This window comes from Capsella rubella, unplaced genomic scaffold (genome assembly GCF_000375325.1).
Source record: "Capsella rubella cultivar Monte Gargano unplaced genomic scaffold, Caprub1_0 scaffold_5, whole genome shotgun sequence".
NCBI classification, from domain to species: domain Eukaryota; kingdom Viridiplantae; phylum Streptophyta; class Magnoliopsida; order Brassicales; family Brassicaceae; genus Capsella; species Capsella rubella.
This window is the reverse complement of record NW_006238919.1, coordinates 10,265,989-10,279,493: the sequence shown is the minus strand read 5'-3', so window position 1 is coordinate 10,279,493 and position 13,505 is coordinate 10,265,989. Positions and strand designations below refer to the sequence as shown.

General features: G+C 32.5%; 3 protein-coding genes across 4 annotated transcripts; 2 read left to right on the top strand and 1 right to left on the bottom strand.

Annotated features, from left to right (window-relative positions):
• Nucleotides 1-210: 210 nt before the first annotated feature.
• LOC17885422 (ethylene-responsive transcription factor WRI1) lies at nt 211-4,499 on the bottom strand. 2 transcript variants are annotated; one of them, XM_023781991.1, is made up of 7 exons: nt 4,139-4,499; nt 3,942-4,024; nt 3,782-3,790; nt 3,563-3,651; nt 3,332-3,459; nt 2,853-2,929; nt 211-1,106 (listed from the first exon to the last, which is right to left on the bottom strand). In XM_023781991.1, the coding sequence occupies exons 1-7, from the start codon at nt 4,348-4,350 to the stop codon at nt 421-423; spliced, it is 1,284 nt and encodes a 427-aa protein (XP_023637759.1). In that variant the 5' UTR covers nt 4,351-4,499; the 3' UTR covers nt 211-420. The 2 variants fall into 2 exon arrangements, with proteins under 2 accessions (XP_023637759.1, XP_006292604.1); XM_006292542.2 differs by having other exon boundaries at nt 3,332-3,456; nt 4,139-4,498.
• A 4,147-nt stretch (nt 4,500-8,646) lies between these two features.
• On the top strand, nt 8,647-10,406 carry LOC17886738. The gene is made up of 6 exons (XM_023781992.1): nt 8,647-9,046; nt 9,349-9,506; nt 9,598-9,645; nt 9,758-9,865; nt 9,959-10,234; nt 10,320-10,406. Exons 1-6 carry the CDS (start codon nt 8,647-8,649, stop codon nt 10,404-10,406), a joined length of 1,077 nt encoding a protein of 358 aa, XP_023637760.1.
• Nucleotides 10,407-11,219: 813 nt separating this feature from the next.
• On the top strand, nt 11,220-13,295 carry LOC17886019. Its single transcript, XM_023781994.1, has 7 exons — nt 11,220-11,306; nt 11,408-11,839; nt 12,038-12,251; nt 12,363-12,406; nt 12,528-12,639; nt 12,726-12,998; nt 13,083-13,295. The coding sequence occupies exons 2-7, from the start codon at nt 11,421-11,423 to the stop codon at nt 13,167-13,169; spliced, it is 1,149 nt and encodes a 382-aa protein (XP_023637762.1). The 5' UTR covers nt 11,220-11,306; nt 11,408-11,420; the 3' UTR covers nt 13,170-13,295.
• The last annotated feature ends 210 nt before the right edge of the window (nt 13,296-13,505 follow it).

The following is a 13,505-nucleotide window of genomic DNA, read 5'->3' as shown; positions in this document are numbered from 1 at the left end:
CCACTTCAAGTATTGCATGCCCGGATTGAAACCTCTCTTTGTCTAAGATTCCTTGAAACTCTTTCTCTTTGCATAAATGCCTGAAAAATTCAATCTTAGCTTCCTTTTTTTGTCTTTGGTTGCATACAAACGGAAATTCAAGTGAACTCATCCACTTCTCTGTTTCATTTTACGGTTTGTTTAGGAATTTTCTCATTTTAACTTGTAACATTAGAAAAGAAAAGGGGCAAAGACATTGATTATTCAGAACCAACGAACAAGCCCTAAAATGATAATACAGACCCTAACAGAACTCAACAGAGAAAAGAAGAAGAAGAAAGAGAAAGAAGAAGAAGAAGAAGAAGAAGAAGAAGAAGAAAGAGAAAGAAGAAGAAGAAGAAGAAGAAGAAGCAGAAATTCAAACTAGAAGGCAAAGCTCTCTCAGACAGAATAGTTACAAGTAACAGAGGTTGTTGTTGTTGTTGTGGATGAAGCAGAGTCAGTAGAAAAGCAAGACAATGGAGAAGAAGTTGGGCTCTCTCTTCCCACCCCAACATCCTCGCAGCAATCCAGATTTCCCAAGCCCAAGCAATCGTCCTTCCCTTCCGCGAACAAGAAGTCAATGTTATCCTCAAATGCTAACTCATTGAAAAGCTCGGGATACTCGATGGGATTCTCATTTGAGAGATTATGATCCGTCAAGAACGAAGGGAACCCTGGATCCATCATGCAGAAGTTCCAAGCCAGCTCATTGTTGTCTGAACAACGGTTCATCTCCATTATGGCCGAAGAGTCTATGCAGCAATTGACCACGGCCTCTTCTTCTTTATATCCCACAAACTCTTCTTCTTGCTGCTCTGCTTTCTCTTCTTTCTGTACTTTTGGTGGTTCTTCCACGTACTGTTGTTTGACTTCCTCTCTAGGCTCTTCTTTAGCTTCAATCTCTTGTTTGGCTTCAGCAAGAATAGCCTCTTCTTGATGGTTAGCTTGGTTCACAGGGAACGGGAAAACGCCTTTCTTCTTTAACCGGTCGATGTAATTACTAATGTCGAAATTAGTAACCGCATTCGCACCTCGATACTCTATCGCAGCCATGTCATATGCCGCTGCAGCTTCCTCCTGCGTATCTGTAAAAGCCAAATAAATAGCAACTTTATCAGCAAAAAAAAAAGACTTCTCAATAAAGACAAGGGTATGCAAACTTTGAAGTTAACAGTTTCCACAACTTGTTGTTGGCTTTCACAAACCTGGTAAGTGCTACAACCAAATAAGCCCAAACAAGTGTTAAAAGAAGTGTTAGCGTTTTTTGTCGTTTCACATTTTTAAAAAAGTGAAGAATTTATGATAAACCTAATAAAGACAAAAGTATCAATAGAATGTGAGTGACGTGTTTAGTAGGGACAACTAGGGTTACACGATATGTGTGATGCGTAAAAGAGCTGAGGCGTGTATGAGACCATTTCTACTCCACTGCGCCGCTCTATACACTTCAAAAGAGTCCAAACTTGTGTCACTAAAAATTAATTCCAATAAAATTAGTATATAAAAACAATACACGAACGTACGATTAGTGAGCTACTTAACAATAAAATAAACACCTACCTAGTGTCAACTCTAATAAGCTCTACTGACTTATCATCACTATTTAAATTCTAAGTTAGGTACCTTTACAATCTCCTCCATAATAATGCTAAAGTAGAAGGTAGAAAGACAAATTATTTAAAAAAGAAGATAAAGAAGAAGACGCAGATTTTGTTCGGAGGACAAGATGAAAGATATGGTTGAGAGAGAGATGGAAAAAGTGCACGTGAGGGCTCGTGACTCCTACTCAGAGCAGTCTCAACTCTTAAACCAGTTTATTTAATAAATAAGCACAGAAAAGAAAAAGAAAAAAAAAAAAAAGACAAGAGCAAACCAGATCGACCTCGGGTTTGGTCCTAACCCCTCCCTCTGAACTAATTTGTCCTTTTATGAAGTGAGTGTGTTATCACGTGACATACGCGCTACACGCGCCTCTACACTTGTAACTTACATTATTCTACTCTACAGTTTCACATCTACTCAATTTCATTTATTTTTTTTGCCTTTGACTCCCTCTCACTTTCTAAAAAAAAAAAAAAATTATTATGTGTATAAAAATAAGAATGAAAAGTGTCTTTGTTATATAGAACACTGCCTATATACTCTTGCAAAATCTGAATCCCATTTTTTACTTGAAAAACAAAAAACGAAGAGATTTGTTGAAGATTAGTAGATCACTTAGCTAATAATATAACCTAAGGACCCGGTAAGAGTCAGGAAAAAAATAAAAATGGTAGTAATACTTTTTCAGTTAATATTCCTTGTGCAGAGTTCTCTCAATTTTTGTATTCAGAGTATCGGATCCACAAAAAATGCAGAATTTAAAAGGTAATTATGCAGAGATCAAATAATTAAAAAAAGCAGTAGAAAAAGTTAAATACTTTGATTTATAAAAAAAGAAAAATAAATTAGGGTGAGGTGAATGAGAAGAGACATGATGTCAAAACTCTCGGCTCACGTGAGTCTCACAGTGTGAGTGTTGTAATTCAAACCTCCCCCACTGTCACCCCATTTACATTATTCTAATTGTCTACCTAAACAAAAATTAAGTATTCTTAAACCCCCAAAACGTTATCACAACTCTATTTTTATACTAGTACTTAGCAAAAATCATACTGTTCAACAAGGCATAATAACAGAGAACTAATAAACATAAAAAACTAAACAAAATGATCCGTTATGTCCGGTAGTTTAATAAAATAGTCTTATCATGCAAACCAAATTATATTTTTTAAAAAAAATCAGAAAATAAAAACAAAACAAATAAAAAAGGGAAAAGGGAGGGTACGTACTATAGGTGCCGAGGTACAAGTACTTGTTCCCAAACACTCTTCCAATCCGAGCTTCCCATCTTCCGTTATGGTGATGCCTGTTTTCATTTTCATCATTCATTTTTCCTTCAGATCAATATTATAAAAAAAAAAGTTCGCAATAAAACAAACAAACAAACAAACATTTCTTAAAATTCACATACTTTAACACAATATTTTGTTTTTCCTTTTTTTTTTTTTTGCAGGAAAGTACTGAAACAAAAACTTCATTATGATAATTTTTTTTTTAAAAAGAGAGAATATTCTAAAAGCAAATCCTCATGATTAAAAAAAAGTCATAGCTTTTAATAAATAAAAAACTATACTCCTATTTTCCTAATATTAATCCTCTTATTCAAATATCCGAAATAAGAAAAAAATATTTCTCATATTGGTTTATAAAAAATTCCAAAATTAAAAATAAGGAAATATGGGAAAAAAAAAAAAAAAAAAAAAAGAACCTAGCAACGCCGCGATACTTAGAGACGCCTCTGGAGAAACCACTGCTCTGGCGGCGGAGAGAAGCCAAATATTCTTCCTTTGTCACTCTCTGCATCTCTTCCATTTCCTTTGTATACGTCTCTGCCTGCTTTGTCACCAAATGTTTTTTATTACTAATCACCACCAAGATCAGAGATTCAAACACACAAAATTCACAACATGCATCCCATCAATCTGTTTTCTGTTTTTACCGGAAAATTCAAGATGGTGTCGGGTCCCCAGTACTTGAGAGCAGCCAGATCGTACGTATGTGCTGCTGCTTCTTCGCTGTCATATGCTCCTGCAATTACGCGTGAGGCAGTTGAGATATTCTTCTGACCAATTCCACCCTCTCCTCTCTCTTTTTTCAATTCAGTAAAAAAAAAAGGAACTGATCTAATGGTGGTTTCAGATAATTAGAGACAACTTACCCAGATAGACTGATGAGTAGAAGAAGCAATTGCAGATGGACAGAGACAAAGTTGAGATCACACATCATAAAAGAATCAAACTTTTTAATCAGCTAATATCCAGATCTTTTATCAAAAAAAAAAAACTGGGAACAAGAGTTTAAGCAAACAAAAACCAAACCTTGTTTGCCTTTCTTGTTCTGAATCGAATTCCAAGAGCTTTTGTCCCAAAGATGAGCCTCAAATCTCCCAGTCCATCTATGTCTGTACAATCCAACAAACAAACATGCAAATATTACAAATGCAGTTTACAGAAAAAAACCCAAATCCAATCTGAAGGAAGCAAATTCGAAAGCAATCGTTTTAATTAGACAAAACCTAGTGACTCCTCTGTAGATGGAGCTGCGTCTGGTGGAAGCAGGGCTTGTCGGGTTGAGTGGTTTATCACCAGAAGGAGAAGATTTCTTAGCCCGCTTGGCTCGTTTAGGCCGTGGAGTCTGCGATTGAATAGGAGAGGAAGTAGTTGTAGAAGAAGAAACAGAGGAAGACGGAGAAGTAGAAGAATTCGAAGTGGTTAAGCGCTTCTTCATTAAACTCTGAGAAACCAAAACAAAATATGAGCAGACTCAAGTTTTTGGAGTGTGATTTTTTTTTTAATTATTTTGGTTTGTTGAAGAGGACTCAGGAAGAGGAGGAAGAGGAAGAGTGGTTTAAGAAAAATAAAAAAGAGAGGAAACGAGAGAAATGGGGGAAGTTAAATAAACCCTGAAGGGGTGAAGGAGGAAAGGGGCTAATTGGGTTAATTAAGACACTAGGAGTTAAAATACAAATTGTAAACCAAACACTTGGCCTTCTGTTGCAGCCATGCTACCAATAGCTTTACTCTCCACGCTGTCCTTTTTTTTTTTTTGTGTTTTGTATTCTTGATTTTTAGACGTTTTTTTTATCATTAACTTTTTTGTACGTTTTATGTTTTGGAATTATTGGATTTAATTTTCTTTCTCTAATTTTTTGGGGGGAAAATAAAGTTGGCATGATTAATATCTTAATTTGTGTATTTTTTTCCTTTCCTTTCTGTAATTTTTGGTCAACAATTTCAATTCTACATTTGTTCAATTTAAATTGAATATTTTAGTCTACTAAATAACAATTGTAAAAAGGAAAGTTGAATAATTTTTTCCACTTTATAATTTGGTATTTATGTGTAATATGTTAAATTACCTATTAAAAATTGTAAATGTAAATTTATTTATTCTTATATTCGTCTATATTTTCTTTAAACACTCCAAATTAGTTGTAACGTATTTTGAGTGAGCTGTTTATACACCAAGTGGGTTGTATATGGCGTTCAAAAAAAAATCGTCGAGTGATTGACATGTGTCGATCTAATGTTTATTGTATAAAATTAGATATGTAAATATTTAATTAGAATTTATATAAAGTATATAAAAAGTTGTCGGATGATTAGCACGTGTTGATCTAAAAAAATATCGTAAAAATGTCTAATCAGAACACTTACAAATTAGAAAAAAGTTGTCGGATGAATAGCACGTGTTGATCTAAAAGCATATCATAAAAATGTCTAATCTGAACATCTACAAATCCACAGGACAAGATACGAGCAGAATCAGAGGAAAATCGAACAACTACAAGCTAAGATGAAAAATCTTTGTCGGATGAATAGCACGTGTCTATCTAAAAGCATATCGTAAAAATGTCTAATCAGAACACCTACAAATTAGAAAAAAAGTTGTCGGATGGATAGCACGTGTCGATCTAAAAGCATATCGTAAAAATGCCTAATCAGAACACCTACAAAGTAGAAAAAAGTTGTCGGATGATTAGCACGTGTCGATCTAAAACCTTATCATAAAAAATCTAGTCAAAACATATGTAAAGTTGGATGGTCTTCTCGCTATTATTTAACTTTACATATGCTCCGACAGACACACGAGCGTTTGTAGCCGCTTAAAACAGTATTAAAATATTTACTATAAAAATTATATAATTTCAAAAACATACAAAATAAAAACTTCATATAATATAGCTGATATGTGATCTCTAAAAACCACCTTGATGATAGTCTAAAACCATGTTTTGAACATTAAATGTATCTTTTGTAGTAGGTCAAATTTCTGATTTGTTTTAATAGACTAAGTTGGGTTGGCAAATAAAAAAAATTGATGAATAAGTTATTTAAAAAATTACACTATAGATATATTAAAACTATTTTTATTGAATTAGTATTACTAGGAAAATAAATAAGACAGACCAAAATAAAAATAATTTCAAGTTAGCTCCAGTAATTTTAGAAACCTTAGGATCTCTATTTTTTTTTTTTTGGTGCACCTTTGGATCTCTACTAGGATTTACTCCGTGCTACACCACGAGTCCATAATTTAATATATTTCTTTGGTTGATCATTTTCGTAGTTGATTTATATAATTTAGTTTTGTATATGTTTATTTTATTTAATTTGATATAATTTTATAAATTTGTATTATAAGTAAATTCATAGATATATGTGGTAAACCCGCGGTACATCGCGAGACAATTTTGTTGTAAATAAAAAATTATATTTTAACTTAACCCGTAAAAGATTTTAAATATAGACAACCCGCAGAAAAATATAATCATATTTATGTAAACTAAAACCCGTTCAATCATATTATGTCCAATATTATTATATTTTAAATATTTGTAGAGTTAAAATATTAGTAATACTTTTAATTTTTGTAGAGTTTAAATATTTTTCATTATTTTAATATTCTATAAAAATTAAATAAAATATCAGAATTTTCAGCTTTTTAAAGTTTTAATATTTATCACATTTTAAACTTGTTAAAAAATTAAAATTTATAATATTCTGAAACTTTCTAAAATTTTTATTTTCCTTAAATAAAGAACCGGATTAAGCTAATAAAAGTTTTAATTTGGATACTTGAGAAATCAAAGTTCAAGCTCATTTGTAGTTGTAAACATATTAATCTTATTTATAAAGGTTTTGAACTATTATCTAAAATTTTATATCTTATGTAAACGTTATACATATATTCGTTTTTTTATTGATTGAGTTAACTACGTCCGTTTTCAAAAATTTAAATTGCAAAATGTGTGGAAAAAAATTTGTATTTTTATAATAAACATATTTTATGTAATAATATAAATTTAAAACACATAAGATTATATAAATATATTGGAGAGAGATTCGGTTTATTAGAGAGGGATTTTAGGAAAAAAATTTATGTAATAAATATTTGGTTTCCAATTTTGGGATTTGCTTGTGATTTAATTACAAAATTTACTTTTAAGTTTTGTTATTTATTCAAATGGCAAGAGTTTAATTATGCAAATATTACAAAATAAAAGGTTATAAGCCAAAATAGATTTTAGTACAAAATGTACTTCAAAAATGTTAAGATAGATTTCTAACAATACTAGTTAGTCCTATAAAAGAGAAGACAAGAAAAAAAATCCTATAAGGTTCCTAACATTTTGGACTTAGCAATGAGGTTTAGTATTTAAATTGGGTAGAATATGACCAACTATTGTAATTGCTTCAAAATTTAGAAGAAAATAGATTTTTAACATATCATATGACTTATCAAATGAAAGAGTTCTAAAACTAGACTTCTATTTCTTTACCAATTAATATTTTGAAATTGAAAATTGAAATTAATTAAATTAAATGTTATACACATTTCGAAGAATTAATAAAGTGCTAGTGATAAAGAGACCGAACCGTCTCGTCTCTTAGATCATCTCCATTAGAGATGCTTAATGCAATGCTTAACACATTGCTTATATTAATTGTATTATATTTAATGTAAAATGAACCACAAAACATAAGCTTTGTAGCTTAAATTAGCTTTATAAGCAAAAGCTAAGGGCCGCTGACGTGTCAAAATATTAGTGGGTGAGTGGAAAAATAGAAAAAAAAAAAAACATTTTCCTCATAATTTGGCACAAATCAATATTACAACTAGTCGCTTATTTCGTTTTTAATTTATATGATTTCATATATACTTTTATATCATGATCTAAATATTTTATAGTATGCAATAACTTGTTTTCTTTTATAAATTATAATAAATGTTTCTATTTGTTTCTATCCATTTTCAAAAATACCCATTTTCAAATATGAAAAATTACAAACTTTTATATAGTTGATAAGGTACATCAAGATCATCATTACTACTAGGAAACTAAATCCAAATATTTATAAGGTTTTAAAAGGTTCTAAACGGCATTTATAAGGTTTTTATAAGGTTTTTAAAAGGTTTACAAAGTTTTTATAAGGTTTTTAAATGATTTTTAAAAGGTTTTTAAAAGGTATTTATACGGTATTTATGAGATATATGTATAAATTTACACACATATAAAGATAGTTTGTGTCTATAAATATAAGCTTTCGCATATTTTTTTTTGATAAATTTCAAATTTTATAGTGACTTTTTGATAAAATTAGAAAAAGGGGTATTTTTACAAAGTGGTATTGGAAAAGGGGTATTTTTGAAATTCTCCCAATTAAATTAATTTTTTGTTTTTAAGCACTTCATTAAGAGTTATACCATTGGAACACCAAATTTTTCAACATCAAGATAAAGTTGCTTATAAATTTATTTTTAAAAATTTAATGCAAAAAAATATGTAAGCACCTTCCAATGGTTAGCACCATTGGAGATGCTATTACACTTCTTCAGTTCACTGCGCCTTTTCAGTATCCTCTCCTGTTATAGTTGTTCTATCTAAACAGGTACTTGAGCTGATAAAAAGGTACGCTTTTTGTTACTGCTTCTCATACTCGTGGCTCTGAACTCTGAAGCACGCTTTTATCTTTTGATATTAAGGTTTAAGTTTTCTTGTATATGATTTTTTTTTCAGAGATGTCATACGTACCACCACATAAAAGACATGAAAATGTTGGAATAAGAGCATCCTCTGTTCCACCTTCTCTTCGTCCAAAGCTCAATAAAAACATTGGGAGTGCTAATACAAAGATCATCTACGCAAACGATTGCATCACTAGGTGGTTTCTCGTTGGTTCAGAATCAGTAGACAACAACTTTCAACTTGTGCCTGTTTCTTCAGACTGGATGAAAGACGCCGAAGAAAAATCTTTGGTAATCTTAGCCAAGAGTGATGTCGGAAAACTGGGAGCTCCATGGTTATGGGTTACAGAGAAGGTGGAAGATGATCTTATAACGGGATTTGAAAGGGCAAAGAAGGCGTTGCTACGTTATGGATCAGAGGATGTCAAACTTAGACTGATCGCTCGATTTGGAAAAGTTGTTTTCCATGGGTAAGAGCTTTTGTTTTTCCCTCAATTTTTTCTATCATTCATTTTTTCAGACACACACACACAAACTCTTTTTTACATGGTTGATTAATAATAAGCCTTGTGTTGGTCTTAGAGGATTGTAATGTGTTGATAGCTTGGAAACTATAGTTGAACATTCGTGTAGGCATAAGGACTTTGGGATTCTTGATTTGTTTATTATCTTATTGGTTGAGTCATTTTTATGTCGAATAAACGATATTACCGATTCTAATCTTATCAAAATGATGTAGTGTTAGTTCGCCAGGAGCTCTAAGAGATGGTTCGTTAAATCAAAGGACATTGGAAAAATTGAAGAATTATTTTTATACAAATGTCTCAAAGTCCTATTTTGAAAACATTGGGTATGGAGTTGTACATGATATGGGATTCTGTGTTGAAGAAACCAAGGAGTTGTATCACGTGAAGGTGGTTTAATTTTGTTTAATTCGTAAGAATCATGATTATGTTTCTAATTCAATTTTTAAGATTTTTGACGCTTGGTTTTTGGTTTTCTTAGGTATCAGACAACACTAAACCTGATGTAACTATCTCCTGTAAATGTATGGTGGACCAACAACATAAACGACTCATTTTTTACAAGGTAAGTCTTGTTCGTCTTCTCTCTTACCACATTTCCAGAGTATTCTATTGAAGCTTTGTGTTTGCTTTTTATTCAGGCTGAGCTTAGTGGTTTGAGGCACTTAGTTCTTGACGTATCATGCCTTGATCAAGATCTTGACATGAGGTTAATGGTTGACTCAAAAAATACTTTAACTAGTCTCTCAGTGAGTTTGAGTACTTTCTGTAGTCCATATATAGTATCCAAGAAGTTACATAAGGTTAAGATGTGAAATATATGTGTCTTTGATTGTATCCAGGAGAATGAGGTCAAGAGTCTTAAAGGATTGACTGATTCAGCAGTGATAGATCCAACTGTTAGAGGTGGGTTAAGGTGGCCGCTAGGGAAAAATTCTTGCGGGGATCGATATAGAGTTTGTGGCGTTTGGCATACCGTAGCTACTACATACAGAAACCCGAATTTGAGGCTTCAAGTTCGAGAGGCTGATCGATATGATTTCAGAACTGGCATTGGAGGAGGAACATCAAGGGAAGTGATTCTTAAATTAAAAGCCTTAAGCACTAAACTATCTAAGGTAACATTTTTTGTATTTTTGTAACCATGCTTCTTTAGTTATAGTTATGGTCAACAAGTGACAATAGTTATGTTTACAATTCCAGGAGGAAAATGTGGAGAGGAAGTATGTTTCAGACATGCTGAAAGATTGTCTGAAAGTAGTTTGGGGTTACTTTTTGAAACAACTGTAGTGTTGTCACTGTGTTTTCCTTTCATTTTGTTCAACTTACTCCACACTTTGCTGCTTTTTCAGTTTTTGGCTCATCTAATACTGTGGCAATATCTTTTGTGTTAGAAACAGTATTTGATAATTTGTATGGGATTCTCTAAGATTTGAATTCAATATATAAATTGATGCTGCAATCCTATAATATTTATCCGGACAACAATTTGATTTATATATTTACAAAACTGTAGAATCTAAGATAGAACATGTTTTGGTTTAAGAAAAGAAAAACTGCAAAATGAAAGTTTTTATTAATTTTATTTATTTAAATGTATATGTTCAAAAATGTGTAAAATTACCTATCAAATTTCTAAACAAAATTTATTCGCTTTATTGTCTTCAGTATCCTTAAAATTAGTGGTAATGTGTATAAGTGAGTCATATTATACTCCAAGTGGATTGTATCTACGCAAAAACTCGGATGACTAGCACAATAGCACGTGTCGATGTAAAATTTACCGTATAAAATGCCTAAATAAAACATTTTGAACTTAGCAATAAGTTTAGCATTTAAGCCATTTTATAAAGTTAAAGCTTATGTTAATCCTTGTATATTTTGTTTCAAAAAAAGAAAAATGTTAATACTTGTATATAAATAAATACCAGGAAACAGTGTGTATACTTTTACAATTAATGAGAAAATATTGTTTCTTCAGTCTCTCTCCTACTTTACTCTCTCGAGTTCATGAGCGGGAGTAATTAATAATGTTTTCGAAAAGAATTAATAAAGTGTTAATGATAGAGAGACCGTCCTGTCGTCTCTTCCACTTCAGTTCACTGCGCCTTTTCAATTTCTCTCTTGTGTGACCCTTCTTCTTCTTGTGGCCGTATATAATAATAAATAGATACTTGAGCTGATATAAAGGTACGCCTTTTGTGTCTTCTTCTCAGTTCTTATACTCTGCTCGTGGGCTCGGAAGCACGATTAAGAAACTAACGTTTATTTTCTCTCGTCCGTATCATCAGATTTTGTCCAGAGATGTCTTACGTGCCACCACATAAACGACATGAAAATATCGCACTGAGAGCATCCTCTGTTCCACCTCTTTCAAAACTCAATAAAAAGCCTGGTAAAGATGACAAAACGATCATCTACGCCTACGATTACATTTCGAGATTGTTTCTTGTTGGTGTACATGACGACGACGAAGACTACTTCCATCTTCAACTTGTGCCCGTTTCTTCAGAATGGAAGAGAGACACAGAGGAAAAGTCGTTGGGAATCTTAGTGAAGAGTGATTTCGTGAAACCTGAAAACCCATGGCTATGGGTTTCAGAGAAGGTGGAGGATGTTCTTATTCTGGGGTTTGGTAGGGCTAAGAAGATGCTGCTAAGTTATAGATCCGAGCAGGTCAAACTCAGATTGATCTTTCGATTTGGGAAAATTTTGTTTCACAGGTAAAGAGTTTGACTTTCCTCAATTTTTTTCATATATACTGCAGGGTTAGTATTGGTCTAGTGCATTAGCATTGTAATTACGGTAGGTGGTTTGTAGTGGAATGTAGTTTCTTTATAGCTTGGAAACTATTGTTGAGGTGGCTAGCTTGAGTGCTGACATGTTAAAACCTTTTATTAATCTTATACATTTTGGTGTAGTGAGCCTGGCACGCCACCTTCCACAAACAATTTGCTATATGGTTCGTCAGAAACTGTAAGAGATGGTCTCTTGACTAAAGTGAGTGCACTGAAGAAATTGAAGAAATCTTTTCAAACAAATGTTCCAAAGTCTTATGTTGAAAACATTGGGTATAAAGCTGTACCCGATATGGGATTTTCTATTGAAGAGACCAAGGAGTTGTATTTGGTGAAGGTGGTTTTTTCTTTGTTTTGTTTCCTCTTTAATTTGGTAAAGATTCAATATAATTATGTCTCTCTCGTTTCATTTGCAAAATTTTGAGGGTTTGGTTTCTGGATTTCTTAGGTATCAGACAACACTCGTCCTGAGGTAGCCATCTTTTGTAAATGTAAGTTGGACCAACAACATAAGCGACTCAACTTTTACAAGGCAAGTTTCTTCCTCTCCTATCTTCCTTCAATTTCAGACATGATTATGAAACTTTCGTTTTCTTCTTCTTCTTCTTCTTCTTCAGACTGATCTTAATGTTTTGAGGCACCTGGTTCTTGACATCTCATGCCTTGATCAAGATCTTGACATGAGGCTGATGGTTGACTCAAAAAGGACATTAACCAATCTCTCAGTAAGTTAGTATTGAGTTGTTACATAGTATTTAAGATTACTATTACACGATTAAAATGTGAAACATGGTTATTTGATTTTATCCAGGAGAATGAGATTAAAAGCCTTAAAGAGCTGACAGATTCAGCGGTGATAGATCCAAATGTGAAAGGTGGGTTAAAGTGGCCTCTTGGGAAATCTTCTTGTGCTGACCGATACAATGTTTGTGGCGTTTGGCATACCGTAACTACTACATACAGAAACCAGACTCTCAAGCTTCAGATCACAGATGCTGACAGATATGATTTCAGAACTGGAGTTGGAGGAACCACAAGGGAAGTGGATCTCAAACTAAAAGCCTTGAGCGCTATACTACTAAAGGTAACAATTTAAAAAACAATTCATGCTTCTAGAGTTATAGAGTAATGTTCAACAAAGTGACAATAGTTATGTTTGTAATTGCAGGAGGAAAATGTGGAGAGGAAGTGTGTTTCAGACATGCTGAACGATTGTCTGAAAGCAGTTTGGGATTACTTTTTGAAACTAGTGTAGTGTAGCGTTGTCACTTTTGTTTTTGGTGTGTTTCCAGTTTGTGCTACTTTTCTCCAAACTTTGCTGCTTTTTTCATATTTTGGTTCATTTTAATTTGCTGCAATCTCCACATATCTTTTGGATTGGAAAAAGTATTTAATATATAACATTATGGTTTAAATTTTCAACTTTGTTTGGGTGTACGTTTTCATCAATTCTCAAATGTGATTTGCGGATTTATCTAATTCAAAGATTGATGAACTTACACATATGACATCCAAAAAAAGATTTGGTCCCTTTCTTTTTTGCACTTACAAGAAAAAAAAATGCATACAATATAAGTAACCAAATCAAAGG